The sequence below is a fragment of the Passer domesticus genome, chromosome 9, assembly GCF_036417665.1.
Source record: "Passer domesticus isolate bPasDom1 chromosome 9, bPasDom1.hap1, whole genome shotgun sequence".
In the NCBI taxonomy this organism is placed as follows: Eukaryota; Metazoa; Chordata; class Aves; order Passeriformes; family Passeridae; genus Passer; species Passer domesticus.
Window position 1 is genome coordinate 5,595,390 of NC_087482.1, and position 27,067 is coordinate 5,622,456.

The 27,067-nt window shown below is 44.2% G+C and overlaps 1 protein-coding gene across 1 annotated transcript; it reads right to left on the bottom strand.

The window, feature by feature from the left end:
• Positions 1 to 1,096: 1,096 nt before the first annotated feature.
• LOC135307565 (complex I assembly factor ACAD9, mitochondrial-like) lies at positions 1,097 to 14,853 on the bottom strand. The gene is made up of 17 exons (XM_064431972.1): positions 13,724 to 14,853; positions 12,288 to 12,389; positions 12,013 to 12,119; positions 11,200 to 11,300; positions 10,461 to 10,539; positions 9,380 to 9,554; positions 8,708 to 8,781; positions 7,411 to 7,486; positions 6,651 to 6,721; positions 6,201 to 6,320; positions 5,447 to 5,575; positions 4,614 to 4,693; positions 3,999 to 4,125; positions 3,218 to 3,295; positions 2,603 to 2,731; positions 1,789 to 1,861; positions 1,097 to 1,340 (listed from the first exon to the last, which is right to left on the bottom strand). Exons 2-17 carry the CDS (start codon positions 12,307 to 12,309, stop codon positions 1,240 to 1,242), a joined length of 1,542 nt encoding a protein of 513 aa, XP_064288042.1. The 5' UTR covers positions 12,310 to 12,389; positions 13,724 to 14,853; the 3' UTR covers positions 1,097 to 1,239.
• Between the last annotated feature and the right edge of the window lie 12,214 nt (positions 14,854 to 27,067).

Genomic DNA, 27,067 nt, shown 5'->3' on the forward strand with positions numbered 1-27,067 from the left:
CCCGGGGCTACAGCTGAGGCCGCGCCTTCTCCCACTGAAGGGAGGCTGGCTCTGTTCCCTCGCAGGGCACAGCTTAGCTCCCAGCACCTTTGTGAACCTGCCTGCCGGGGAAGTGCTGGGGGACAGAGTGTTCCAACCCTTCTCATTGGGAAGTGTGTCTGGTGGTGTAGGGATTTTAAATTTTTTTCCCTCTAAATTTGTGTCCTGGCAGAGGGTTAAGTTTGCTCGCTCTCAGTAGGGCGCTTTTCTTCTTGGCAGTCAGTGGGGTTTCAATGCAGCCAGGGTTGAAGGAGGATCTCTGGCCGCTTGGGCTGTGGTTGTGGGACTGGCTTCATCCTTCCTTTGGCTGTTATTTGCACTGGTGCTTGTGCAGGCATTTTACAGTAACTGGCTTCAGTTCTTTCCTCTTGCCCCCAAAAACTGAGAATAAACCTGTTTAGCACCAATGTTTGGGCTCCCAAACAGAACTGTTCTCATTCTACGAGTGTCACAGACATATTTTATGAAAAATCCTTTTTCCAGGGTCTTTTCTCCTGTGAAGCTGGGAAGCTTCAGCTTCTCCATGTTTTGTTGCTTTGGAATGTGATTTGGAGAATTGTTACCCAGCATGTGAAATTGTTTTTACTTGATGAGCAATGACAGCCACCTGTGTTAAAGCTGTGAACAGTCACAAGATTTGTTATTCATTCCTTTGCTTTCCCTTCCAGCTTTTTGATGAATTCTTTCTCCCTATTTAGTATAGTTGTAGTGTAGTACTTTAATTTAATATAATATCCTCATATATCAGCCTTCTGAAACATGGAGTCAAGATTCTCATCTCTTCCCTCATCCTGGAATCCTCAAACAGAGGTATACCCAAGTCTTTCAGGCTTGCTCAGTGAATGAGCAGCTGATTGAAGTACAAAAATACTGAGAAACCCCACAGTCCCTTCCTAGGAAGAAACATCTCCCCATCTAAACCTCACCTGTCTTTATCCAGTTACAGGGGAAACAGACATATATATATATATATATATATATATATATATATGTATGTCTGTAATAAAATAACTTCAGCTTTAAATGAAATCTCTGTATTTATCCTTTTCCTATGAAATTTTGGTTAGAAAGAAGTTTTATTTTACACAGTTACATTTAGTAAAGACATTAAATAACAGATGCTTTTAAGATGCCAAATACTGGAACTGCAGCAAATTCCTCCCTGACTGACATTCATGAGTGCCTGCTCTCAGGGAGGAATCAGAAGGTCCTGTCCAGAGGGTGAGAGCAGATGTATGCCCTCTTCTCCAGGATCTGCTTTGCAGCTTTTTTAATGGAATCATCCAGGTTTTCATCAGCATCTGTGGAGAAAGAGAGAAAAGTCAACTAAGGGACCACAAAGAGCTGTTGTAAATTTCTTTCAAGAAGTGTTTTTGAACACAAATGCAAGAGTGTGAGGGCCAGGAAGAAACTGAACATTCTCTATTGAAAAAGATTGGTTATTACAGACTGAGCTTCAGAGACCCAATGCCCAGCTGGTCAGTACTTCCCAAAGAGTCCAAATCCCTCATTTCTATCAGCTACTTGTCAGAAGTATATACATGAAATGTAGATATTATATTCCTCAATAAGGAACTCTTGCAGTTGGCTTTAGCTATGAAGTGAAGACTCTTTTCAACAGGTTCCAGCTCTGCTGCTTGTTTCAATTAAAAGCGGAGCCAAACTCTTCTGTTGGTCACATCAAACTCACCTTTTTTTGATTACAGTCTGAAAGACAGAAGAGCGTAAGAACTATTTTATAGTACTTACATTTTTCTAATTGAGCCATGGCATAATTATTCTTGAAATAGGCTTCTGTGCAGAAGATATTTGTAAGAAGCACCTGGAAAAGGAGTAAAACTGAGTTTAAAAATAGTGAATGAATTTCATAACAAAAACCATGTAGTAAGAATACAGTAATTGAAACATCTCAAAGCTCTTTGATGATGGTGCCCTGAACCCCAGTCATGTGCAGTGCAGCCTCAGCTGTCCCTTTGAGGCCAGAGAACTGCCAAGGCTCAGGGCTGGGATGAGCCTTCGCCCAGAAGCTACTCCAAGACTGATTGGGAATCAATCCAGAGCAGGGCTCACACAAAGAGCAAAGTCTCAAGGCCAAAGCCAAACCTTCATCACGTTGGATTTGTTTTCACACTGATCTGGAGCAAATTTTTCTTGTGCTGCAACACCACTGTTACCATGAAACTTTACATGAGCTACTAAATAAGCACTGTCCTGTCCTGACCTGAGCTGTGCTGCCCAAATACTGTTGTGCTTATGTGTTTTTATTAATGATTATATGGAAAGAGCTTGGGAAGAACTGCATGGTGTTAACAGATTTGAGAGAACGTGCAGAGTTGTGGTGAGGTTCTAAATGTCTGTGTATGTGTTAAAGAAGTATTTTAAACATGTTGAAAGTGTGCAGCTCAACAAGCAGAGCCCCTGAGAGGCTCCTGCACTCTGGCAGGTTTAGCCACGTTCTGCTGCACTTTTATGGGAGAGTTTGCTGTAATTCCCCAGAGATGCAGCCTGCCTGCTGCCAGGAGCACAGCCTGAGTGGGAATGGTTGGTGCTGAGGGACACTCACCTCGTGGTCATGGTTCCTGAGCCCGATGCTGATGGAGCGGCTGGCCCGGGAGATGGCTGCAGTCATTGCATACAAATTAATCACCACATCTGCCACTCTCTTCAGCACCAGCTGCTCATCCACTATTGTCTGGGAGAGAGAAAATCATTATCTGCTTGTGGTTTGCCAATTTAAAACTTTAACCAAATATCACTGTCCATACTTCATGTTTAGGTCCAGCTTTATTTCGCATAAACCCGTTCTAGCCTAGGTCAGAAATTATCATTGTTAGTTTTGGGTTTACTAAGCTGCACCTTTTAAATTCTACTTGTAAAATTGTAATATTGATGTGTGCCTTAAACCACTTTGTTAAATGCCTGTAGCAGCAGGATTTGTGCTTACACAAGAAGAAAACAACCAATTCACTGAGGGTGCTGGTACTTTGGTTTTGGTTCTAACAATGTAACTTGCCCATTACACTGAGTACCTAATGTCAGTGTGTTTTCTCACACCCAGTGAGAAGGTGTCATGTGAAGGAAGTGCTGGTCCTGCCACACTCAGTCCCCTGCAGGTTCCAGTGGGGCCCTGAGGATAAACTATTCAGTAACAAAGACAACAGACAAAATAAATAGTTACCTTGCCAAACCTACTTAGCAGGCCCCTGACTGTAGTTCCAAAATAATAAACGTTTTCTTCAAGTTTCTTGGCATTCTCCTATAAAACAAAACACAAAATAGAACAATTTGAGTAGTCTTATAACAGAAAAGCAACATACCCCCACCCCCTTTAAAGAGGATACTGGATTTTCTCTTTTTTAACATTCATCCACCTTGCTGCTAAAAGCCAGACAGGCACATTTCTTTCTCTCAAAGATCCATTACAATTTTCTGGAGTTTACTCTCAGTAACTTTTAGTATAGGCTTATGATAACAAAAGTAACTAACAGAACGCCCCATGAAAAATATACCTTATCTTTTTCCTATTAACAGAACATTCATTTTTGGTCATAAAAACCTTTTCCTAAGTGATTAAGCAAGTATGTGTATGTGTAATTCACAGTCATTCTGACCTGAAACTCTGTTCCAATTAAACAGGAAAAACTCCTGTTTTGTAACTAACCTTATAACAAAGGGCAGCTATTAAAAACGCTTTAATATGGTGAAGGCTCAATTTATACAAATTATCCAAATGGATCTAAAACTGGATTTGGTATAAACACAGGCTTAGAGCAGCCTTCATCCTCCCTTGATACCTGGACAATAACTGTAACTTCTTACCCTGTCATGGTGCCAACATCTTCTTACCCTGGAAAATCTCACTGCCCCTAGGTATACATTTTGGTTTGCAAAACCAGGAGATGAAATTGTGGCAAGCAGCAAAGGGAACAAACACAAGAGCTCAGCAGAGAGGCCCTTACCTGGAGGCTGGGATGCACCACCCCACTGTCACCTACAAGCCCCAGATCCACCTTCCTGCCCAGGGTGTCCTGTAACCTGGTCAGGAACTCCCCCAGCGCCACTCCCACGTTTCCTTTCTTGATTGCTCTGAAATGTTGTGGAAAGAATGGCTGTTAAAATAATTCCAAGAGGTTCAGACACAACCAGTTGGAATTCCAAATACTTTAGCACCAAGTCCTGATCCACTGCTGTGAAGTCTGGAGAACAACTGTGGAGCCTTAAGAGTCATCAGCTGCTCTCCAAGACACCCACAAGGAATTCCAGAGACCAGTACTCAATATGCACAATGCAGCTGTTGTGTCAATACAACTTCATTCAGATACAAAATATTAATTACTGGTCTTGAAAGAAATAATTACAGCTTGTGTAAAAGTCCAAGATAAAATGCATTAAATGCTACAATTCCTAAATCTATGAACCATCCCATTAAAAACACAGAGTCCCTGTAACAGTGAACTTTTACAGACAATAAATAGAAATACTGCAGGTATTCCCTGCAGTTTGTCCTCTTATCTATAAAGTTATCTGATTCTGTTTAGTTTATTTAAAACTATTAAGAATAAATAAGAACATACTTAATTTTGTCAGTTAAGATCTTCCCTGCATGCTGCATCCCTGTCAGTGCAATGTACATTCTCAGGATTTCATTGGTGCCCTGGAAAAAGCAGAAGAGAAAGTGAGAAGGTGGGTAACCAGAGTTTACAATAGTGTTTTCCAAGCAGGTCTGTTGTGCCCCTGTGCTCTTCCCACTGCTCCAGTATCACATGATGACTCTCCCCACACATAAACTGCCGCCTTTTGCTTTATCTCAGTTTTAATTCTGATTTCATGGGGCATTGCAGAAGTTGAGCCCCTCATCATTAAACACACAAATATACCCCAATGTAAAAGAAAACAGACAAAATGCATTTTGATTAAAAATGCTCTGCACTGTTCCAGTGAAGGAATATTTGAATAGTTGTAGAACTGCTCAAAATGAGCTGAGTTAAAATCAAGTCTGACAGTGACTCTGATGTGCACATGATGGGTCACTGACAATCCAGCTTGGAAAGAGAACAAGCTTCAGAACCAACCTTTCTTTTAATTTAAATAGCCATCAATAAGTTAATTAAATGTCTAAGTTGATCTTTTATGAGTTTCTCTGCTTCTCTTGTGAGAAGCACACAAGAGGAAAGGTTACTGCTGTAACTCACACTGTGGTCAGTCTGTAAAAGCCATCATAGCTTATTTTATTATAGGGAACTACTATTGATATTCCAAAGAAAACAAGGTTAGTCCTGCAGTTTTACTGTTAGAGACTTTGCAGCTGAAGGAACAAGATCCTGGTCAATCAAACCTTCAGGTTTCTACTCCCCTTTATAGGAGGTGTGAACTGCAGTTTGCAGAAAAAGGGGATCCTGGTACTTGCCTCAAAGATGAGCAGGATCCTGGTGTCTCTGAGGTAGCGTTCATAAGGATAATCCTTCATGTAGCCAAGGCCTCCAAGGATCTGCAGAGCCTCACTCACACATGCCCAGGCACCTTCAGAGCTGAACACCTGCCATGGAACAGGGTTTGATCAGCAGAGAGTAGATAATAAATCAGCAATAAACACAGGATGCCCTGCTCTGGGGTTGTATCCACAGGACACTGCTGCAGCGTTTTCTGTGTGTTACACCGGTCCTGGAGCAGTATCCCTGTGGCTCAGGGGTTTGTCAAATTTAGTGATGCAATGCACAGGGCACTCTCCACATTCCAGGGACAGGGGCAGCCCCACACAGGGAGAGCAGCTGCAGCTGCTTGGCTGGAGCCCAGAGCAGGAGTTTTCTGCAGTGACCATGAGGGACACCCTGACAGCCACAGCCTGGATATTCCACAGGGTTTGTTGTGCCATCAGCTCCCTGGGAAAGCTGGCACAGCAGCAGCTTGGCCAGGATGGCAGCTGGAGTGTGACTGAGTGTCCCAGTGCTCATGTGAGGCCTCCTCAGACGCCAGCTCAGCGGCTGTGACATTCTCAACCTGTTCCCTGCTGGTTTTATTTTGCACGAGTCTGAGCTTGTGGGGTACAGACAGAACAGTATCTGTCATTCCACCTGGCTGCAGTGCTTCTCTCCTCTAAATGCAGCCCTGAGTTCTCAGCCCTCTGCAGGCTGAACACTGAGCCTTTTCCCAGCCCTGGTTACCTTGACCATGGCAGCCTCGACGGAGCAGTCAGGGAAGCCTGGCCTGTCCATCATCCCTGCAGTCAGGTAAGCCGTGCTCTCCATCACATAGGCTTTCACAGCCATCAAACAAAACTTCTCCTGCCACACAGCAACAGGAGGAATCGTACAGAAATTCAGATGCAAAAGTCCACAATCAACCCTCAAACTTAAAAAGACCTGCAGTTCTTATATGTTTTACATCATCAAATTAATCAATCAATAAAAAGTACCACTTTGAAACAACAATAAATAAAAAATACTTTTATACATTTATCATTCTGGACATTTAAAAGATCAGTGTACAGAAGTCAGCACCAGGTTCACACAAATTTCTAGCAAATCCTTTAAACCAGTACAGCCAAAATACACCCAATGCAATCTATGTCCTGGCACTTCGCACAGAGATTTAGGTGTTTCATGTTTTGTTACCTGAATTAATCCAAACTGGCTGAGTTTCTTATTGAATTGTTTCCTGGTGCAAGCATACTCTGATGTCAGTTCTTCAAAGAAAGAAAAACAAGTCATTCTCAGAAGGGCTGTGACAGACCATTCCAGCAGCTGGTGTCCTTCCCTGGGCGGTGACATTCCAGTCTGTGCCCAGGAGCCCCCTGGCTGTTCCAGAAGCAGCACTTTGTGAAAATCACCCTCACACTGATGATGTTGACCAAGTGTGGGACCAGCCTGTCAAAGGCTTTTGAACCAGAGGTATGAACCTGTACTCTTAAGAGAAGTGATCAGGTTTGGTGCTAATTGGTTAGAGAGACTTCTGTTACTGTTTTGGCTAATAATTGGCAGAAAGCAGTTTTAGCCCTAGTTACTGTGTGCAGCTTTGAGCCAGTTATTCAGGTGGGAGGTTCCAGGGGAGATTACACCTTCTAAAATCAATAGTACAGAGGTTTTTTTGTTGGGAATAACATTTTACCTCAGGGAAGTCCAACAGAGGCAATAACCTCCCACTCTATGAACTGAATCTACACTGTACAAAAGGAAAAATACCTTTATTTCAAAACCTCTGCAAGCAGGCTTTTAATTTAATTTTTCAAAACCATATTTTCGTGTTTTAAAGATATCAAAGCCTGTTATGACAAGGTCAAGACTCCTGCTCCCACTCTGAATGTCTTGCATGATCTGCCTCAGGCAGAGCAGTTTCTGCTGGCACCCAGCCATGCAGAGCTCCCAATTCACCCACCTATCAACTTCTTAATCATTCCAGCAGATGCACTGCCCATGCTAAATCTTCCACTGTTGAGGATATTCATGGCAACCTGTGAAGAAACAGATGGGGTTTAGGCCACATTCTCCTTAGGTCACTGCTTCCTGCTTCTGTGTTCCCTGGATTTCACTCCTCACTGGGACACACTGCCAGTCCTGGAGAGTGCCCTCACATCAGCCACCACAGCTCTCAGCATCCCAAGGAAAATGCTTCAAAACTGGGCTTTTCCTGCCACCCATTACATCCAATTTTGTATCTGAAGTAGATGATCCGGTGACTTGGAAATAATCTCTAATTAGATGAAGGTAAAATGTAGATAAAAATGCATTTATCTGCAGCTGGTAAACAACATTCCAGCTGGACAGCACGGCTCCAGTTTATCAGATGAAGAAAACCACAGTATTTCTCCTTGCAGCTGACCTGTGATGGCTGCTCTCTGCCTCAGGTGGCTTTCAGCAACACATCACAGAAGGGATAAGAAAGGAGGTATAGAAATGAAATACAGACCAATAACGTAAAAAAAATAGATTTTGGAGTCTGGTGTCTGTAGTGTTGTTTCTCAACATGGGTGACTCATGTCAAAGCCTGTTAGGAAAGAAGTCACTGTCCTACATTTTAACTTGTCAGGAAGGCACCATAACAATCTTCTTTTAATCTCTACTACATTAAGGAAAATAATTTCTTTTAGCACTTAGGCCTGGACTTGCCTGCTACAGCAGGAATAAGAAATGGAGAAGGAGTAAGAGCAGGTTAGCAACTCCCCAGGTCACACTCTCAGAGAAAGGTTACACAGCAAGGCCACCTGTGGTTTTCTCTCCTGGGGTCCTGCCAGCATTTCCCTGTGCAACAGGGCAGCCCTGGAGAAGCACCTGACAGCCAGGGCACCTTGGAGCTGGGCATGCCTCCAGCACTCCCTGTGACATCCACACAGCCTGTGCCAGGGTGTCTCCCTTCCCACATTCTGCTCTGGAACCAGCAGAGGACATGTCCTCCATTCAGGGCAGAAGGGCAGCTGAAGTCACTCCCTCTTCTGAGGGGACACCACAACAAACAACCAAAAGCCCAACAAGAAGAGAAGAAACACAGAAATCTGAGATGATGGCACACTGTGCACTGTCCAGTGACACCAATTTACAGATCAATGGGGGAATCTCTCTTCCTGTACCCTAGAGTGTGGCAGTGCTCACACCACCCACAAGGAAACTTCAGCACGGGGGGAAACAGCCTCCTTCAGACTTCTATAAATCACCAGTAGTTATTCTCCACTGCTTACCTTAAATCCCCCTCCAACTTCTCCAATTACATTCTCTATAGGCACTTTGGTGTTTTCAAAATGTACTTCACAGGCTGAAACACAGAATTAACACTTGATCAAATATGACACAGAAATACTTAAAAGACATTCAGGAACTTAAGTCACTATTTGTAGCAGGAAATGAAGTCTTCCTAATGCATTGTTTATGACAGAATTATACATGCTTCGCCAAAGAAGTGAGAATTTGGGAAAAGGCTGTAGTTGACATCAGTTATTGATGTAAAATATTTAAAATATTATGAATATACACTGTGTAAACAGAGAACTACAGTTTGGTCTTTATTTCTAGTTCTAAGGAACTGACTGAACAGTCACCAAGATGGTGAAAAGATGCAATCATTACAAAGCTTAGAAGAGCTGAAGAACGTGGACTTCTAGATTAAACCTACTGGCCACTGAGTCTCCTGAATGATTTCTTTCACTGCACAGTGAATGAACTCCACAAATTGGATTTCTTATTTCAGACCCTGCGTCAGGAAGGGCTCCTGGGAAAAGCCAGCTAAAGAAACATGAAACTTATACTGTAACATGGAATACGTATTGATTTGCCCCTGAATTCAGATGATCCAACCAAAATAAAACCTTAAACTATGAAAACAAGTTCTGCTAACAGTTTTAGGTGGCTCTTACTGTTGGAGCCTCGAATGCCCAGTTTATCCTCGGGTTTCCCATGGGTGACGCCCCCGAAGTCCCGCTCCACGATGAAAGCAGTGATTTTATCCTTCACCTGCCCGTCCTTGTCCACAATCTCTGTCCTGGCAAACACTGTGAAAATACTGGCCAGGCCACCATTGGAGATCCAGACCTGTTTTGAGAGAGGGAAGATGTGTAAGAAAGGTAAATGTGCTGATTTTGTGGGCACAGCCCTCCAGGGTTTTGTAACAGGCTGGGAAAAGAACAGAGTGCTGAAAAATTGCTGTTCCTTCCCTTCAGTTCTAATGAGGGTCTGCTCCCAGGGTGAGCACATTTCTGAGGAGAGCTGACCACATGTGCTCAGTTTAGAGCAACTTTAAAACCAGAATGTAGTATCAATATGCATTAAATTAAAATCCACAGTGCATTTCCACAAAAGCTGGTCCATCCTGCTGCTGCTGGCACCTGAGAGATACAGGGGCAATGCAGACTGGACAAACCCTGTGGCCAAAAATTAACTCTGATGAGAAATTCTCTGATCAGCCTCTCCCCCAGGGTGGGTCTCTTCACACCACAAATGGATCAACAACTACAGACCAAGTCTGCAACGCATCCAATACTGCTGAAACCAGGACATCTCTGATTTCTTCAAGACTGGCTTTTGTCACGGTTTCTTTTAACAGAAAGGTTCCAAGCAGACCTATTTCTAATTAAATATCAAGTTTTATTTTAAAATCTAGCCTGCAGAATGAAGAGATGTCAAATACAGGTTCAGGTTTCCTTTTACCTAAGCTGTCATGGAAGGGGCTGATTTACTAAGAAACCAACCCGCCCTGAAGCTGAACACACAAATGGCCAACAGAGAAAGAACCCAGGGTAGTTTTCCATTTTCCTTACCAGGAGTTTAATGCAGTAATTCTCTAACAATAATTTTCTAGTCCCTTTGTGCCTAATCTTTTTGACAGGGTCATTCTCCTCTAGCTTGGAAACCTCCCAGTTCCAGACTGATGCAAAAGACAAGAACACTTCCTACATTTGTAAGAAACCCCTTTCCTGTTCCCAGTCTGTGAGTAGGTACCTTGGAGCCATTTAACAGGAAGTGTTTCCCATCTTCACTCAGGGTTGCCCTTGTCTGGATGGATGCAGCATCACTCCCACTAGAAAACAAACAAGTTACTAATGTTTAAAGAAGTAAACACGCTTTAAAAAAACAAAACTGCATATTCCCCCTCTTCCTATTCTGTAAAAAGGAGGGGGTCTCAAATAGCAGTATATAAATTTTAGCTTTTAACTAACAAGGAAGCTCACTAGATTGAACAGTTCTAAAAGTTACCTGAGGGGACATTTCTTCTCATTACCATGTTATCAGGATTATAACCTGACCAGACTGTGTAGAATGCCACAAAAGCAACATTTTGGAGCTACACTTTGAGCTATGTGAACACACAATGAGCCTCTCACTTAAGTGACAACAAAAATTCTTCCTTTTAGTTTTGGTAGCTCCTTCAAAACAGGCTTTTATATTTTGAATAAGAACTGAAAGCATCCCAGAACAGTCACAGCACATTATTTCTGACGTAGCACAAAGCATCCTTTCAAGTAAATGAATTCCTGGGATGAGAACAAGAATCAAGGATTTCATGGACACTGCCAAAAGCAGCATGTTGGGGAAAGAGTAATTGGAGTGTTCCTTGAAATACCAAAACTAAGCCACAGATGTATATACTGAAGCCATGGGCCCCAGATAAAGAAGCCTGAAGGTATGAAGCAATGCAGCTAAGGCAGTGAGCCCCTGTGGGGCTGTGGGGCAGCAGCACCTGCCGGGCTCGGTGAGGCAGAAGGCAGCAATGTGCTCCCCCGAGGCCAGGCGGGGCAGGTACTTGGCCTTCTGCTCCTCGGTGCCAGCAATGAGGATCCCCTGCAGAAACAAGCACAGGAAACTTTGCAGCATCACCCTGTGGGAAAAGACAGGGAGCTGACAAGCTCCAGCATGTTTAGAAAGCTTCATCTGCAAGTTTTATGGCATAGCAAGAGACAGTTTAATCAACAAGACTGTATTATTTGTCAGTCATTAAAATATTTTTTCATTAGCATTCTCTGCTCAATTCGACAAGGAATCTTCTCTTGCTATAACAAACTGAGTGTGGTTTCAAGCTTCTTTCTGCCATCCACCCAGCACTAAAAAGGTAAATACCTATGGCTATATTCAAGTTCAAAACTGACACACTTTCTCTCAGATGAGTTATCTCCTCTAGGCCCCCCAACATGCAGCCCCAGCCAGCCAAAGTTCCTCTTTTCTGAATTCTTTCCTTCCTCATCACCTGAGCCCCCCTGATACTGTTTCAATTCTATTTATTCTAGGTACTTTAGACAAGTTTAGCCAATTTAAAAAAAAACAACTTGGACTCATTCACCTAAGAACAATTATCCTAATAGTAACTTCCTTGTGTACTTCCTATGCAGCCTTTCTGTCTCACACTGAACCAGTGGCAGAGGCTGCTGCAGACACCAACAACCTGATTTATGCTTTGCCAGTAATTCTGATTTGCTCCCCCTAAGCCCCACATTTTTCACTTCACCTTTTCCATGCAATCTGTGCAGAAGCCCTGGCCCCAGAGCAGCAGCATTACCTTCAGCCCAATGGCCTGGTGAGCTGCCAGGGTCACTGCAATGGAGCCATCCAGGGAGCTGATTTCTCCCAGACGTGCATACATGGTGTTTGACAGGCCCAGCCCACCTGGAACAGGCACCAGGTTTTATTTCAGTACATTTTTTGTGCCACTTCCCCGCTCCCCCAAAAATCCATTTCAAGTACAGAAATACAGGAATGTAGCAGCTTTAACTGGAGAGGTACAAAAGCGGCACAAAATGCACCCCTAGATGTTCTTCTGTGGCATTTACTCACCATATTCCTCTGGAATCTGCATGCCAAAGAGACCCAGGTCCTTCAGTCCTTGTAAGGTTTCGGGTGGGATTTTTGCATCTTGATCGATTTTCTTCGAGTCCACTACAAATACAGAATTTTTTCTCATTTGACACTGTGTTTCTCAGTGCCCAGAGCAGCTGGGAGGCTACAGGATTCCCCCACCAGGGCCACAGTCACTCATGACCCTTCTCATTCCCAGCTTCACAAGAATTTCTTCTTTCTAGCTTCAGCCTGACCATCCTGTTTGTCCTCATGACATATTCAGGAAAAAGACTTGGAAATGGGAAAAATGCAGCATTTATTTCATTTTCTCAAACATTTCTACTGGTTCTGCATGCCAGCAGATTCCAAGACTGGAATAAGCAAAGTATTTTCAGGATTTTCTATCTGAACTAAGTCTAGGTTGTGAATACAAGAAAAAAAAAAGTACATAAATGAGGAAATTAGAAAATCTTGTTCTTAGGAGATTTTAAGATTCTTGGGGGATTAAGAGAGCTGTTCTGTACCATGGCAGTGAAAACAAACAGGAATCATACTTTCTCCAGACTCCATAATTTGACCCTTTTATTCCTTCCCTAAACATCAGGCTGTTTACTCCATGAACCATGTTCCCCCCCACAGAGCAAAGAGTTAAAAAATGTAATTTGAATAAATCCTTTATTTACTGTCACTGAGCAACACTACAATTTTACAGTTAAAATCACCTGGATCTTGCCAATTGTGATGTGTGACAATCACTGGCTTCTCCAAACTCCTACAGAGTTTGGAAAACCTCTGTCAATGGGAAGGCTGAGACAGTGCTGTTTAACTGCCCCAGAAATTGCTGTCTGTGCAAACCACTATTCTGCAATTGCTCTGGAATTGGCTTATCCAAGGCAGCACGAATGGAAGAACACCCTGCAATGCTCTCTGGAATGCAGACGGGTAATAAGGCCTTTCCCAAATGGAATTATTACTCTAATACTGAAAAAACAGAAATGCTTTTGATTTTTCATAACTCCTCAACGAGCCAGCATTTCTGAGTATCTCTGCTGCATTTTGCCACGGTCAGTTTTAGCAGAGTAGGACAGCTATAAAGTTCTAGGAACTAGAACTAGGAAAAAAAAAATCACAATGTATGAAGTAGTTAGAAGCACAATTCAGCTGAGCTAAAACCAATTTCAAATCCTATCTTTATCCCAGAATTCTTTTACATCCTTGGTTTTTCCCGTTTTGGAGATTTAATTCTTCTGATCAGCACCCAAATACTTCCCAAAAAAGCCACAAATGGACATGCTACAGAATCAGCATCACTGTGTGAGCAGCAATAAATGCATAAACTAAATTAAATGTTTGAAACACCTTATGGAACTGCTATAGTGAAATAATTTTGTAATCACTAAACCACTTGCATGGATAAAACCACAATAATATACCTTCTTCATTGAAGAACTTTTCAACAGGTCCCACAAACTGGTTGATTTCTGCCAGTTCTTCATTGCTAATTTCTGGGTAAGGAAAAACTTCTTCCTAAAATAGGAGAATAGGAGAATTATTTAATAATTTTTAATACACGAACCATGCAGTTAAAATAAAAATCATGGGAGATATGCCTTGCAAAGACTCTAAAACACTGTGCAAATTAAGAATTGTGGAAAATGTCCCGAAACAGAAATAGGGCTCCACAGGACCCAACTTTATTTCACATCAAAACCAGACCAGAGGGTGTTAACTGAACAACAGAAACATGAGGGAGAAATCAAGAGATCTTTTAAGAACCACGAGGATGCAAAAGTTCTTCATCACCCATGAGTTTTAACCCTATTCAGGGACTGATAAAAATGAGTTTGATGTTTCCAAAGCTCAGCCCATGAGCACTGTCCCTTGCGAACACCCAGCACATTTCACCTGCTAATGCCTCGAGGACAAAGGTGAGTGAGCCCCACCACTCCTTATCATCCCCAGGGTGTTCTGGCCATGAACTGGAAGCAGCACAGCCTGACAGGTTGGAATTGGTAAAAAATACAAACAAGGAACACAAGGAGTGGGAGGCTACGTGAGAAGAACACTTCTGATTTTTACTGCCTTTCCCCTTTTAAACAGAAGAATTTATCTCTGTCCACACAAATCTGTTCATGGTACTCTGAGCAATATATCAGCATCAAAAATTCAGGACCTGTGAAATGTTAGAGGTTTTCAGAAAGCTGCTGTGTTGAAACTTGAGAGAAGAAACACTCCAGACATATCTGTAGAGGGGTTTAACACAGTGGAGCCTGAGTGCTGCCTGTTTTAACACCTTATCTGACAAGCTCCATTGCAGGAGACTTTATTGCTCAACTTATTTCAGTGGATTTGAGTTATTCCTTCTTTCCGTTTACTTCACCCTGCAATCTCTGATAAATGCACACTCTAAGCCCTGCAGTAACAAACTCTGCTTAATACAGCGTTCCATCTCAGATTTTAACTTCTTTGTCCAGTGGCATCTCAAGGCACCACAAGAACACCAATCTTTCCTACCAAAACTGTAGGCAGAGATTTACAAGAAGCCTCCATCCTTGAAGAACAACCAGAGGACGAAGCGATCCAAGTTCAGCGGCATGCCCAGAGGGGGAGCACGGCGACAGGCAGCGCCCAGGGGACCCGCGGGGCTGGCAGGCACAGGGGCTCTCGGCGTTGTTTGGGTCACTCTGAGCCCCATCGCCTGTTCTGTGTGCAAAGGCTCCCTTCAGTTACCCGGCTGCAGCTGAGGGACACACAGAGCCAGGGCAGGGAGCTCCGCAGGGCTGGACCCGGGGGCTGCGGGGCAGCCGGGCCGGGCCGGGCCCTGCCGAGGGCTCACAGCAACGCCCGCAGCCCGGGCTGGGATGAGCAGCTGGGAAAGGCCCTGGCGCTGCTGCGGACGAGCCCCCGGTGCGTGCCAGCCCCGCTGTCCGCCGGTGAAAGGGCAGCGACCCCCGGGCGCGGCCGGCCCCCACCGCCCCCCGCGGACCCACCTTGCGCAGCGTGCCGAGGAACAGCTCCTTGGCGAAGGCGCGGCGGGGCGCGGCCGTGCGCAGGCCGCGGGGCCGGCCCGGGGCTGGGGCTGGAGCTGGGGCCGGGGCCGGGCGGAGCGCAGGGCTCGCAGCAGCAGCAGCACCGCGCTCATGGCCGCGCTCGGCGCTCCGCTGACGGCACCGCCGAGCGCCCGGCCCCGCCGGGGCGGGGCACGGCCCGCAGCCCCACAGCCCCGCGGCCTCACCGCCTCACGGGGCGGCGCTTCGCTCGCAGGAGCCGCGGGGATGTGCTCCATCCGGGTGACCTGCGGCGGGCACGGCCCCACAGCCCTGGGGCGCTTCGCTCGCAGGGCCCGCAGTAACGCCGCTCACGGCTTCCTCACGGCTTCCTCACGGCTTCCCTGGTGCCCTCCCCTCCCCGGCCCGGCAGCTCTTGCCCGAGCCGCACGGTCCCGCCGAGAAGCAGCTCTTGGTGCAGCCTTTGAATCGCCCTCATGAAGCGAAAGCCGCGGCGCAGGCCAGCCCGCGAGCAGCACCGCAGGCAGGGATCGCTGCTTCCCCTCCTGGAGCTGCGGGACACGCTGGGCTGCAGCGTGGAAATCGCCCCCGAATCTCCCAAATCCAAGCCTAACTCCCCCTGCTCCGTGTGTCGGGAGCCGGGGCAGGATGGTGTGGGCAGCTCCAACCTCCCCTGAGCGGCCCCGCACTCCTGCAGCCCTTCCCACACATAAATAAGTGTCAAAGACCTGTCTGCTCGCTGTGCCCTGCGAGAGCGCTGCCCTGCACCGAGCATCCCCCTCCTCCTTCACTTCCCCTGCCATCCCTCTGGCAGCGGGTTTTGTCTTTTTTTAAAAACCCAGGTGCCAAACCTGTGTGGAATTACTGATATGCACTGAAATCTGGCTGAGAAGCACTCAGTGCTCCCCTTCTGTACGGGAGGTCACGGTCAGTTTTGTGGCACCATCACCCCACAGCCGCTGCCTCGCCTGCAGGTGGCTGGGGCTGCTCACCGACACAGAAGGGCTGTTAAAGGCGCGTTGAGCTTCATTTACTCAAGGGTAGAATTAATTTGTTTGAACTGTTTCTTTCAGATAAAATAAGCCCTTTAAAGGCTGCCGCTACTCTGTCATTTTAGGCATCTCCATGTCCACCTGCCTTGACTTTGCTTTGGTCTGTGTGGAACTGCAGAATGTTACAAAATGGCATTTGCAAAAAGAACAAGTAAACACAGGCTTAATGAACTCACTTATTTTGCTTCCTTTACTTATGACTCATAAAATGAAAATCCTTTAATGTTGTAGCACAAATAAATTGCCATGTTGGTTGCCTCTCGACTGTACTGCAAGTAGGGAATGAAATAAATGGGCAGGAGATCTTTCTCCTTTTTAATGCCTTTATTAAGAAGAATCAGCTCAGGTGGGAAGAAATCGACGGGTTGCGCCCTCGCCGCCGCTGCTCCCAGGCGTGGCACGAAGCAGGAGGATGATGCAGTTTTGTCCGCTGGTCTGCAGACAGAACTGGGGACTCTGTCCTCACGGGAGAGTCGTTGAGTCCTTAGTTTGTTGGTTTAGAAACCCGGGGGGTCTCTTTAATCAGTTTCTTTTCAGGTTAGAGTGAGAAATAAAAAGGTTTAAGCAGGTACGGGACAATGCTCCCATCCTTAGACGTCACTTTAAGTCACTTATGGCTCGTGATTTTAGGGGTTTTTCTTATAAAAACTGTAAAACTGTAACAATCCAGGGTGCACTGCGTTTCTCATTTGCATGTTGTCTCTGGTGTCACTGGAGGGTTGTCTCTTTACCCTGGAGGGTTTCTCTTGGTATCTTCTTGGTATGCAGCCAGCATCAGGGAAACAATCGGTTAATCACCCACCATCAACGAGTGATTAAGGGCTTTTCTTCGCAGGGAACCTAAAGAAGTCTGACTCGGTCTGGCTTGGTTTTTTTAACTCTGAAACTTAAAAAAAATTACAACTTTCTATTCATAACAGTTCCCCCCTATTTTTCTTTGATCAAGCTTAAGCTTGCATCAACTTATAATTTTTGGCTCATTAACATAGAATTTCCTGTATTTTTTGTATTGATCATACATTTCCTCAGCACTTGGGTGATCATATTTACTAAGCTTCATTACCTTTTTTGGTTTTTTCAGGTTAATTTCTTTAGAGATTCTTAGGTTATTCTGTACAGCAGATGTCACTATTTTTGTTAAACATGGAAATAAGAACAGACTAACAAGTGTACCCACAGTGAAGGTTATAGTTTTCCAACCTTTTTTGAAAATCCATAGATTATCCCACCAACTGGAATCAAGTGTAGGAGTTTTTTGATTTTGTAAATATGCTAGTTCTTTTATTTCGTTTAAAGTGTTTCTAATGACTGCCACAATTAATTTGATTTGATAAACTACTGTTTTGGTTTGGTTGAGTTGGTCATTAATATGATTAAGAGCCGATGCGGTCTGATTAGATATTACTTCTAATTCTGATTGTAGTTTCAAAATTTTGTTTAACATATATTGTTCCTTCAGTTTTGTTTTTCTCAAATCCTCATATATAGGAACTCTTAAACTTGATCCAGATTCTTTGTGTATTATACAGACAGTTTGTTTTATAATTCTAATGATGTCACCACTAGACCAGTCTCTTGGCAATTCAGTGGATGTTGTGGTACCATTGACCCAAAACAGGTGTTTAGGGGTTTCCTGAAAGAGATTAATTTTTGTCGTGCCCTTCCAATATTTAGAAATACTTTTTCCTTTTACCAGATTTACCAGGTTTGCTTCAGTAGCATCACGTTCAAAGCACCACCAGGTTTCTCCTACAGGGTGCTCTCTCAGGAGTGGCTGCCTAAAGGTGGCAGTGTTCTGGGTCATCCAATATATTTTCTTATTCTCTTGATAAAAGATCAATTGGGAGAGGTTAACACAATTGTTGTGGACTCTCAGCAAGGAGCTTACTTCTTTCTCATAGAAAGGTTGGTAGTACTCATTGCACAGCTCTCCTGGGCTCTCCAGAGCACCACTAGCAATCAGAGCCAGCACTGCTACCCTTCCCAAGAGTCCGGTATGGGTCATCCTGCACAGCCTGCCCACCCGGCCTTGCCTCTTGAGGATTTTACTGAGAAGAAGTCTCCAAGTTCTTTAGAGTCTCTTGCTCCTCTGGTTAAACCTCTCTTGATCTGTCCCTGCTAATTTGGTCCCTCCTAGGGGAGCACTCTGGAGAAGATTAACCTGGGGTCTTTGGTACCAAGTTGGGCCGACTTAACCAGAATTACTTATTAACAATTTTTAACTTTTACAAATTTCTTAAAACACTTCAAGACATGTTATGATTTTAAACTTTTTTCTTATGCAGTTCATCAGTCTTTTTGAATGTCAATTTTAAGTCATTTGGTCCTTTTATAATAGTATACTCAGCTGAATTAACTCCTGATGCAGTTGAATCTTGTCCTGAGTTAGAGTGTGAGGGTGGTGTGGAATCTGGTCCAATACCAGAAGGAGACACTGACGAATCTTGTCCAATGCCCGGGGGTGAGAGTGGTGTGGAATCTGGTCCAATACCAGACACTGAAGAATTTTGTCCAATGCTTGGGGGTGGGACTGGTCCTTTAATTCTCGTAATGTGAGTCCAACCTTTTTCTCTGGTTCGCACGGCCGAATTAGCGATGAGGAGTACCTGAAAGGGGCCTTCAAATTTCTCCTTCCAGGTAGTCTCCTGTGCTATAGGGTGTTAACAAGAATGGCAATCCGAAAATCATTTTATAAGGTGAAATCCTTATATCAGACTGGGGTCTTGTTTTGATGCGCAAGAGCGCTAGGGGTAAACACTTTAGCCAATTCATTTTTGAGAATTTTGTTCATTTGTTCCACCCTCCCAGAACTCTGGGGGTGCCACAGAGTATGCAATCTCCACTTTATTCCTGAAGCTTCAATTATAATTTGCAATGTTTGGGCCACAAAATGTGGACCTCAGTCTGAGTCTAAGGTATTCACTATTTCATACTGGTTCACTTTTTGGCAAGTTAAACACTCTTTTATAATTGTTTTTGCTAGACCATATACACTTATGCACAGGTTATTTCTTAGGAAATAATCACATAGTCCTTGGACTCCCCAGTGGGTTAGTTTCTGTAGCTCTGTTAGCACCATCCTAGCATGTGCTTTGTTTAGCAACACCCGTCCGTCAGATATTAACCACTCCCCCATATCCCTTGATGTAACTTTAAATTTCACAAAATATGAGTTCTTTTTTTTCTTTTTCCCTACTCGGGTGTGGTTTCTGCTTAAAAAAACCTTTTACCAGATCTTCTGGTCTTAAAGCTGCTTCCTTTGCTATCTTGATCAGCTAGCAAAGGTTTCACAACTTTAGGCTAAACAGTCTTGGGCGGGGGGTCCAGTTGCTCCACAGTAATAGCAGCAGCTTTCACTCAAAGGGACTCGAGGCCTCTCCATGCCTCCTGTTCCTGACAGTACTGCCGTATTCTTGCCTGCTCCTGGTGGTGTACTCCCCCACTCTTTTGTGACCTTGTGCTGTAGGAAAGGGTTGTTTGCTCCCACACTTTCTCTGGCTATAGCAAGCATGATCTTGGCTTTGGCTATTGCTTTTTCTTCTTCTCTATTTTCTCGGGCCGTCAGATAGTTACTCAGCTGCTGACACATCCACTTGTCTTTCATCCCACACCATGGCCATCCTCCTTGCACCTCTAATTCTGGCCACACTTCTGAACAGTAATGTACCATCTTAACTTTATCTAATCCTTCTGTGCCTTCTATAAAGTCCCATCTCTCTAATAGTTCACCTAGGGGACTGTGGGGAGGTATATTCTTTAATCTTTGGCCACTTTTCTTACTACCGCACCCTCCCATTATTTTCTGCCTCTAAACAAATCACAAAGATGTCTTTTTTCTCTAAAGGAAATATATCTTATTTAAGAAGTCTCGACCTCCTGCCAAAACTCCAATTTCACTGACCCTTTTCGTCAGGACTTTGTTAAGACCTTGGCCTTCTTGCCAAGACTCAACAAACAACCAAAATACAAAAAAAACATCCTCGAGGTCTTGACCTCTGAGGTTTGCCTGACCTCCTTCGTCAGGACTTAGAGAGACCTTGGCCTTCCCTTGCCAAGGCTCAAACAGTCAAACCTCGAAACCCTGGCTTCTGAGGCGCCCTTTGTCTGGGCCAAACTGCCTGATACCCTAACTTCTTTCGTTAGGACCTGTATCAGGGCCTTTGGGGTGCGTGCCACTCACACAGCTATTCCCTCCGCACGCCCGGAGGGGTGCGTGCCACTCACACAGCTATTTCCTCCGCACGCCCGGAGGGGGGTCCTGTGGGGTGCGTGCCACTCACACAGCATTTCCTCCGCACGCCCGGAGGGGGGTCTTGTGGGGTGCGTGCCACTCACACAGCTATTTCCTCCGCACGCCCGGAGGGGGGTCCTGTGGGGTGCGTGCCACTCACACAGCTATTTCCTCCGCACGCCCGGAGGGGGGTCCTCTTTACCCCTTTGGAGGCGCCTCAATCACCAGTTCCACTCGCTTCCCCCTGTTCCCGGCCGGCCCCCTCGCGGGGGTGCGGAACCGCGGTACTGAGGGGTCCTCACTCGCTTCGAGGGGCCGAGCTGCCGGCCCTCGTCTCACGCACACACACTCGCTCGCCTCCCTCTCCCGCCGCCGGATATTCTCACCTATCCGATGCTGCTCCGTGTCACTGTCCCAAGCCGATCTTCTCTGGTCCTGATAGCCAGCTGTCCTGCAGGTCCAGGGTGGGCGGCCGTCCCAGTCCTGGTGTCCTCTTCAGGCGTGGCTATCCCGGACGAGCCCCCAAGCTGAAATAAATGGGCAGGAGATCTTTCTCCTTTTTAATGCCTTTATTAAGAAGAATCAGCTCAGGTGGGAAGAAATCGACGGGTTGCGCCCTCGCCGCCGCTGCTCCCAGGCGTGGCACGAAGCAGGAGGATGATGCAGTTTTGTCCGCTGGTCTGCAGACAGAACTGGGGACTCTGTCCTCACGGGAGAGTCGTTGAGTCCTTAGTTTGTTGGTTTAGAAACCCGGGGGGTCTCTTTAATCAGTTTCTTTTCAGGTTAGAGTGAGAAATAAAAAGGTTTAAGCAGGTACGGGACAATGCTCCCATCCTTAGACGTCACTTTAAGTCACTTATGGCTCGTGATTTTAGGGGTTTTTCTTATAAAAACTGTAAAACTGTAACAATCCAGGGTGCACTGCGTTTCTCATTTGCATGTTGTCTCTGGTGTCACTGGAGGGTTGTCTCTTTACCCTGGAGGGTTTCTCTTGGTATCTTCTTGGTATGCAGCCAGCATCAGGGAAACAATCGGTTAATCACCCACCATCAACGAGTGATTAAGGGCTTTTCTTCGCAGGGAACCTAAAGAAGTCTGACTCGGTCTGGCTTGGTTTTTTTAACTCTGAAACTTAAAAAAAATTACAACTTTCTATTCATAACAGGGAACAAGAAGGGCTGAGAGTGAGGGATCAGGAAAAGGTGAGGATGTGCTCAGCTCTGATTAAGTAACATTATCCTGCTTCTTTTGGTTTTGAAAGGTGGAAAAGCAAGAGGTGATGTCTAATGCTCCCGGGCAGCAAACAATGGGTGGGGAACGCTGAGCTGGGTGCAGCACTTGGCAGTCTTTGGGGTGCAGTGATGAGGTGCCAGTGCTTGATGGTATGGATAGAAGGGGACACGCCTCAGCCTTGTGACATGTGGGGTTAATGGGGCAGAGCCACACCATGTCCCTCTGAGGGGACCTGGGTGGCACTGCCACACCAGTGCCACATCCCAGCTCTGGGCAGGAGAGGTAAAAAATTATAAAAAAATTAGTTTTTTATCTTCCTGGGCAGGAGAGGTGCAGGTCCCACAACACCTGCCAGACTGAATATCAGGAATGAAAGGGTTAAACTGAGGCCACCCTCTCCTGAGACAAGTCAGGCAGGTTCTGGTGATGTAGGGGTGATGTGGCAGCTTGAAAGAAAGGATAAACAGAGCGTGGTACAAACTGCTTGAAGAAAATGATCCAAAGAGTGAAAACAAGGCTGGGCAGTTGGGAAGCACAGGGAAAAGATGCCTCATCATGAAGTCCACAAGAACTGAGGCAGCAGCCAGCACACCCCACCCTGTGTGTTCACTCAGCAAGCATGAGGATGGCATTGTGGGGATATCCTGAATAAATAAACACCTGGGGTTTTCCAGTCACAGGGGGTGATATCACACCCACAGCACGAAACTGCAGGTGGACCATCACTGGCACGGAGAATGCTCTGTCCCTGCGCTGGCACCAGTGGTGCCACACCACAGATCTTCTCCCATCCAGTGCTGTGTGTAACCACAGCTGAAATCACACTGCTGGCAGCTGCAGTTCTCTGCAGAATCCCTCCACCCTGACCTGACACATCTTCAAACTGCCTTGCACAGAACTGCACCATCTACTAAAAAAAAAGTTAAAACAGTATTTTTCTCTTTTGCTTCAGCAATATGCCCAACCTTTTCCTTTCCCCACTTTTATTTATGACTCCTCTCTGCTGTCTCTGCCACTGAGGTATTCATCCACGTGTTCCCATCATTTCAGGTTCCCTTCCTGGGCCATCCAATCCCTCAGCTGTTACAGCTCCTCATAACCCACATTTTGTGAACAACCACAACTCCCACAGTGATGTCCATTTCAGCCCATTCCACACAGAAGCGGAAAAATTTCTTCCTGAGAAGGAATTAATGCAAGAGAAGTGGAGATCAGTAAATGACTACAATAAAAATACCCTTCAGCTTTCCTTTTTATTCTTCCATATTTTTCCAGCAGCTGCTTAAAAACTGGTATTCAGCAATAAAATGACCTGATAACATTTAGGTCTTTGAGACATAGATATTTTATTTACTGAAAAAGTGTTACTAAACCACTTTACAAAAACATTCACCAGGCTTTGCAGCATTTCCAGGAAAATGCATACAATTCCTCCTCTTTTTATGCAATCATTGTTTGCTCCTGTTCAAGCTGACAGATGGTATGAAAGTTTTGCACTTGACATCCATAATTGTCTTTCCCACAGGCGTGTGCTCATCGATGATGTGCTCATTGCATCACCTCCTGACTTGGAACATTTTTTTAAAAAGCTGTTTCACATATGAAATCCTGGGAAAGGTGAGGGCAGGAACGGGTATTTCCACTTTTGCTCCTGGTTGTGGGCTGTGCAAGTGATGTGATGTGTTTGAAACCCAGATGTTAACATGGTCACTGTATAAATACATCAATAAATTCGTCCAGGCTCTTGTCCATTCACACTGACTGGACTGTGGCCATCTAAGAAACCACCTGAAAAATAAAGACACATTCTGTTAGTCAAAGGGACTCTCACAACGTCAGGTGGCACTTGCAGGGAAATTGTCCATCAGCTCTGCCATGTTAGATTAAAAGGAAGCACTAAATTGCCTCATGTTTTGAAGTATTTTATATTTTATTTCACGCTATAATTTTTTTTAACAGCCAAATAAGATTTAGTTTCTCAAGCAAGGGAAAATGTGCTGGAGAGTGTATTGAAATCAAGTTTCTGGCTCAGCGAGGGGAGGTGACCTGAGCTCAGTGCAGGAAAGAAGCTGTTGCTGTGGGACTGCACCCAAGGAGCTGTGGGCCAGCCTGGAGAGTGCTGCCTTTATGTCACACCCAGGGGACAGTGATGAGTGAGAGACCAAGGCTGGCTATAAAAAGACCTTGCAGCAACTGGTTAAAGCACATCTTGGCACTATTAATGGATACAGAAGGGACATGGGTCAAGAAGCTCTTTGCCAAAATAACCTTCATTGCACTGTAATGTCAGAGACAAGGGAAGAGCTCCATGAACTCAAGAACATTTCATTAATAATTATTAGTACAATATTAATAAACTATTATTTACATTATTTATATCAAATAATTTAAGTATTTCTATTAAATAATTTATTTATATATTTATGTTAAATATTTCTATTATTAATTTAATTTATTATTTATTTATTAGTTCAATGAGGCATCTGTTTCTCCCTTTTCTCATCTGGGAAGAGAAACAGATGACCCAAAATGCCAGTGCTTTTTCACCAGCTTTTTTTCAAAGGCATTTCAAATTCCTGCAGTCAGAGGAATTGCTGAGGACATGTCCCCTGTGGTTCACTACTAATATATAGACAGGTTGGGTTTGTGTTTTTTTTTTTGTTTTTGTTTTTGGTTTTTTTGTTTGGTTTTTTTTTGTTTTTTTTTTGTTTTGTTTTGTTTTGGTTTGGTTTGGTTTGTTTGTTTTTTGTTGTTGTTGTTGTTATTGTTTGTTTGGGTTTTTTGTGGGTTTTTTTGCATGAAGCTATGCTGGCAGTCTGGAAATTTGTGAGGAGGGTAATGGAATATTGCAACAGCCCAGGAAACTGCATATTGTACTAGTAGAAAAAAAATAGGAAGAGCAGAAACAAAGTTTCCTCCTCCTTTAGGCACAAAATACACAATCAAAAGATTTTGAAAATGTACAGATTGGCATAGCAGAGGAGTTAGCACATAATCAAGGACATTTTTAAAACCTGCTGAAATGCCATGAAAATTCAGGGCTATAAACACGTGGGATGCTCCAAGTCTGAATTGGAATATTCAGCACATTCGTCACTGGGCTGGAAAATGTTGCTGCTCTTCCAATTTCAGGGGTTGAAGGACAACAGAAGCATCTCAAACTCTGCTGATTGCAGGGGTGTGTTTGGTTGGTTGGTTTTTTGGGGTTTGGTTGGGGTTTTTTTGGATGTTATTTTTAATTACAGCAGAGTCATTTTTTGGAGCCTGGTGTAAGGGCTGAGGCAGAAGCAGAGACACGAGACTACCAGAAAGATGGCAAGGACAATATACAGGATGAATCATTAAATAAAAATGTTCTTCCTTGTTGGAGATGGGCATAAAGAAATATTACCCAGCAAGTGAAGGAATATCAGCCAAGAGAACACGGGGAGCTGGTGGAGGGGGAAGATGCTCAGGGGGTGGGCACCTCCCTTCAGGGCCCCACACTCAGCTGAGCTCTGCTCCTATAAAAAATCACTACAAAGTCAGACTGGCAATGGTTAAATGAACTAATTTCCAGCCTTGGTTCACTCTGATCCCACTGCTGAGTCACAGAACTCCTGCACCATCCCTGCTTCTCCCACTTCCCTGGACACTCACCCAGGGCCCATCTCCTCATCAGAAACCAGGCACTGTGCTGTGGCAGAGCTGAGAAACTGCAGAGAAAAGACATTTCCATCATGCCCTCCTAATATTTCATTTGCCTTGGAATGAATTTCCTCTGCTCATCTTGTTAAAGACAGATTATTTTTGCTTTGCTCATTACACAGACCTGTCTAAAGCACTGTGTCCAAGGATGAAAAATAAATGAAAGCTCCAGTGGTGCCGTTACCCAGCAGAGCTGATGGATTGCACTCTCCTGTGGCTGCTTTCAGCTGCTGTGTCTCGTGAACCATGCTGCTAATTTCACATCTCAGTTACTGCAAAAATGCTAAATAAAGGTTTTGTTGTTGTTTTTTTTCCATTTTATCCCTAAAAATGTGTGATTATTCACATGGCAAAAATGATAAATCTAAAGATTTGAAAAAGTGAAGAAGTGATGGCTTCAAGTCAGCATCATGCACACACAACTTTCATTTAAGTCTTGCTTAGCTGAGGAAGTACTTCCAACAGAAATATTAATTTAAGATTTTCCTAACTTTCATGACCAGCCTCATCCTGAAGTTGATTTACTTTTGCTGAGTAATACAGGATTTGTCTTTAATTCTTGAAATAATAGGAAACAGAAAGAAGGCTTACTTAAAAAAAACTACACCTAAAATGAATTTTTTGTGTGGTTCAGATATTTCTATTAAATTGGTTGTGCTATGTTCCCTTCCAGGAATTTTACATCAACAAAATATGGCACCAAAATCACTAAGCAGGGTAAAAATCCAGAAAGATTCCTTTGGAAAAGGTGTATTTAATGCAGCTGTAACACAGGGTGGAGATGAATAAAACACTACACAACTATTAAAATAAATATATGCTAAAATACCATACCTGTTTTTATGAAACTCTGAATCAAAATCAATCATTAAGGCCAACTGGAAAAAAACAAAGTTAAATAGAATTCATTGATTGTTAAGTCAACAAAAATCTGAAGAAAGATACAGATAAAACATTTGAAGATCTTTGTTTTTCTGTCCTTTTAATCTTGCATTTCTTTATTTCAACAACAAAAAAAAAAAAAGGCAAAAATTCTTGGGAAAGAACCTGTTTTTAAAAAGTTGCTATCTAGAAGAGCTTGAGAAGTTGTTTATTGGATGACGACTCATTCCCACAATCTGTGAGTGCACTGCCACGTGCAAACCTCTTGTCTTCTCAAAATCTGCTAAAGTTCTACAAATCCTAATTTCTAAACCAGGAATAGAAGCATCAGTGAAGAACAGCTCTGCAAATTCTTCTACTTCCACTAGAGGATGTTTCACTGGTCACCTTCAAAGGGCTCCCACAGCTCAGAGTGGCACAGAGGATGATGGTAAGTGGGTACTTACCTACCAAAAAAAAAAAAAATTGGTGAAGATGCGCATCCTGAAATTACAGCCCTCCAGAAAGAGGTCATAGTTGACTATTCCCACAAAATAATTCAAGAATGTCCTAAAATTTGTAGAAAACAGAAGCAAACATAGTGTTTAGTTTAACTGACAGCTGAGCATTAGCTTGGCCAGGCTTTCCAGAACACACTACAATCTCCTGGAAAGGCTGGAAATGCACCAAGTTCAGGGCACAATG

Coding starts and splice junctions, on each gene's coding strand:
- LOC135307565 (XM_064431972.1), bottom strand. CDS start 12,309: ATGCAGATTCCAGAGGAATATG. Junction 5,576..6,200: donor TCGAGGCTGCCATGGTCAAG/GTAACCAGGGCT, acceptor GTTCCATGGCAG/GTGTTCAGCTCTGAAGGTGC. Junction 3,296..3,998: donor TGGTGCATCCCAGCCTCCAG/GTAAGGGCCTCT, acceptor TTTGTTTTATAG/GAGAATGCCAAGAAACTTGA.